The 2,423-nt window shown below is 66.5% G+C and overlaps 1 protein-coding gene across 1 annotated transcript in view; it reads right to left on the bottom strand.

The window, feature by feature from the left end:
- Nucleotides 1-2,423, bottom strand: part of PATL1 (PAT1 homolog 1, processing body mRNA decay factor) — a 19,664-nt gene that overhangs the window by 8,947 nt on the left and 8,294 nt on the right. Inside the window, 3 exon segments of the mRNA XM_019472598.1 lie at nucleotides 46-147; nucleotides 262-385; nucleotides 2,104-2,360. Of these exon segments, the coding sequence (XP_019328143.1) occupies nucleotides 46-147; nucleotides 262-385; nucleotides 2,104-2,360 (483 nt within the window).

Raw genomic sequence — 2,423 nt, forward strand, 5'->3', positions numbered from 1 at the left:
CCGCCAGCCGCGGAGCTGCGTCGGAAGGGGAGGCAGGGCCAGAACTCACGTCATCCTCGCTGCGGGAGGTCACCACCGCGTCGATCATCTTCCGGGGGTTGTTCACGCTGGAGACCGTCAGCTTCCCCAGCGAGCCCTCAAACTGCACTGCAGGAAGGGGGGGAGAAGGGAAGCGAAGGGAGTCAGTCCGGGCCTGACCCCACCTCACCCCTCCTTTACCTCTGGCCCGGGTCTGGGCTGCGCGGAGAACGGAGCGCTTACCCGGCTTGTAGGTGTGCTCCAGCTTAGCCACCTGCGGCGTGATGAGTTTAGTGCGTTCCTTCTTGGGACCATCACCGTGGACTTCCTCCGCCGCCGCCAACTTCTCCAGCTTCTGGAAGTAATTCTGAGGCAGGGAGAGGAGAGGTCGAGACCCTCGGAAAAAAAACACTTGGCAAGGGCTGAGGCAAGACGACCCTCTCCCCGGCCTGTGCTCCGTCCCCCGCCGGTCCTCCCAACGTCAGCAGCAGCAGCAGCATTTTAAAACCACTGTTCCTCCCCCAGCACATGAGGGGAGGATTGCAGCCTCCTCTTTATCGCCCCTCGAGATTCCAGAGGTCGAGGTTCCTCCTCAACCCTCTCTTTCTCAACACAAACAATGACGAATCCGCTCTCCCTGGGAGGTCCCCGGCTCCCAGTCCTTCCCCGCCGCGCTCCAAGTTGAGCCTGCCTTGCTCTTGTTAGCACCGTGCCCGGGCTGGGCAGCGCGCGGCTGGGGCCTCCCACACCGGCGCTCACGCGCTCTTTCCCATCCGCCCCGGCCAACGTTCGCCTCTTTCGCAACGGCGGAGCTTTGCTGACTCACGTCCCGGCTGCGGCCGCACCAGTTCCCCTCCTCTGCCGGGGGAAATCGGGCTCAACCCGCAGCTCCCGGGAAACCTCTCGTCAGCGCGATGCCTTCCATCGGCCCCGGGAGCAGACCGGGCCCCCGCCGTCCGCAGTTCTCCCGCCAACCTCCCACCGGAGCCCAGACAACCTGCAAGCGAGCGCTCGTCCCCCGCTCCCGCTGGGCCCCCGGCCCACGGCGGAGGGGACCGGACTGCTCTGCCCCATTTCACCACGCTGAAGCCGCGCTGGTGACTGCCCTCCCTGCTCTGCCCCACGCTCACGGCTGCACCAACTGCTCCGGGACCTTTCCGGGTGCGTGGCTGGCTCCTCTGCACCTCCTTCGCAAAGACGGGGGCCAAACCTCCCGCACGGCTGACGACCCTCCCAGATAGGCTCCCAGCCACCCCGCGAGCCCCGTCCAATCTCCCGAGCCAGGCGTCCAGCCTACGTAGCTCGAAGCCCTCCGCAGATTTCCCTCGCGTGAAGTTGCCCCGTGTACCCTCAAAGCCAGCTGAGCTTTGAGCGTCTACCACCGTCGGCAAGAGCCCAGCCGTCAACCTTGCTTCGTCTGATCCAAATCTGGCCCCGTCTGGCGCTCCCTATTCCTGAACTGGAAAAGAGCAGGAGCAGCCTCTCCCCATCCACCTTCTCCATCCTCGCTCTTTGGACCCCACGGGCTTCACCACCGCCCCCCGCCAGACCGGAGTCCTCCTTACGCAGCCGTTCCCTGCCCGGGGCTCTCTCCTGCATTTTCCCTTTAGCAGCTTCCCCGTCTCCCGTGCCGGGTGTTTTATTCTACCACCGTCACGTGCAGCTTCTGATGCAGACGAGCTGCTCTCCTGTCACCTTGGGCCTTCTGCTGCGCCCTCCGAATCCACGCTGCCAGCGTGTCGTGTCCCCCCCCCCGTGTCTCCTCACCCCTGGAGATCTCCGCCCCAGAACACGAAGGCGATTCTTCCCTGCTGCCCTCCTTCCCCTTCCCTCGCTGGGGACGCTCGCCCCGTCCCTCCGCATTCCTCCTCCAGCGCCTTCCCCACGACCGGCTCTTTAGAAAACGCTTCCTCCGCTGCGTCCCTCTCGGCGCCGGCGTCCCCTTCCCACCCAACGCCCCTCGGCACGGAGGCTGCGCCGGGAAGACGCCGGTCCCGTGGGAGCGTTTAAGGCGCTGCCCCGCCAGCGGCCGCGGGACAGGCCCGCCAGCGGGGACAGGCGGCGGAGCGGGGCGGGCCCCGGTACCTGGTAGTAATAGTCATCCAGGTAGGGATCAGTGCTCTGCAGCTGCATCATCTGGATCTTGGACACCCAGTCCTTTTCCCGCTGCAGCATGAGGTTGGCGTAGGGGTCTTTGCGCATCTGCTCCTGGTGGCTGCTCCGGGGGCCCCCTCGGTCCCCCACGGAGCCGTTGAGGCTCCGGTGCTGGCTGGCAGGAGGCAAGAAGGGCACCCGTGAGCACACAGGAGCTACAGGAAGGGACAGAGAGCGGTGCACAGGCTAGCCCCGGCAGCACAACCCCCCCGCGGCGGAGGGGCGGCGCCCACCCCCCCCCCCCCCCCCCC

This window comes from Aptenodytes forsteri, unplaced genomic scaffold (genome assembly GCF_000699145.1).
Source record: "Aptenodytes forsteri isolate BGI_AS27 unplaced genomic scaffold, ASM69914v1 Scaffold533, whole genome shotgun sequence".
Lineage (NCBI taxonomy): Eukaryota > Metazoa > Chordata > Aves > Sphenisciformes > Spheniscidae > Aptenodytes > Aptenodytes forsteri.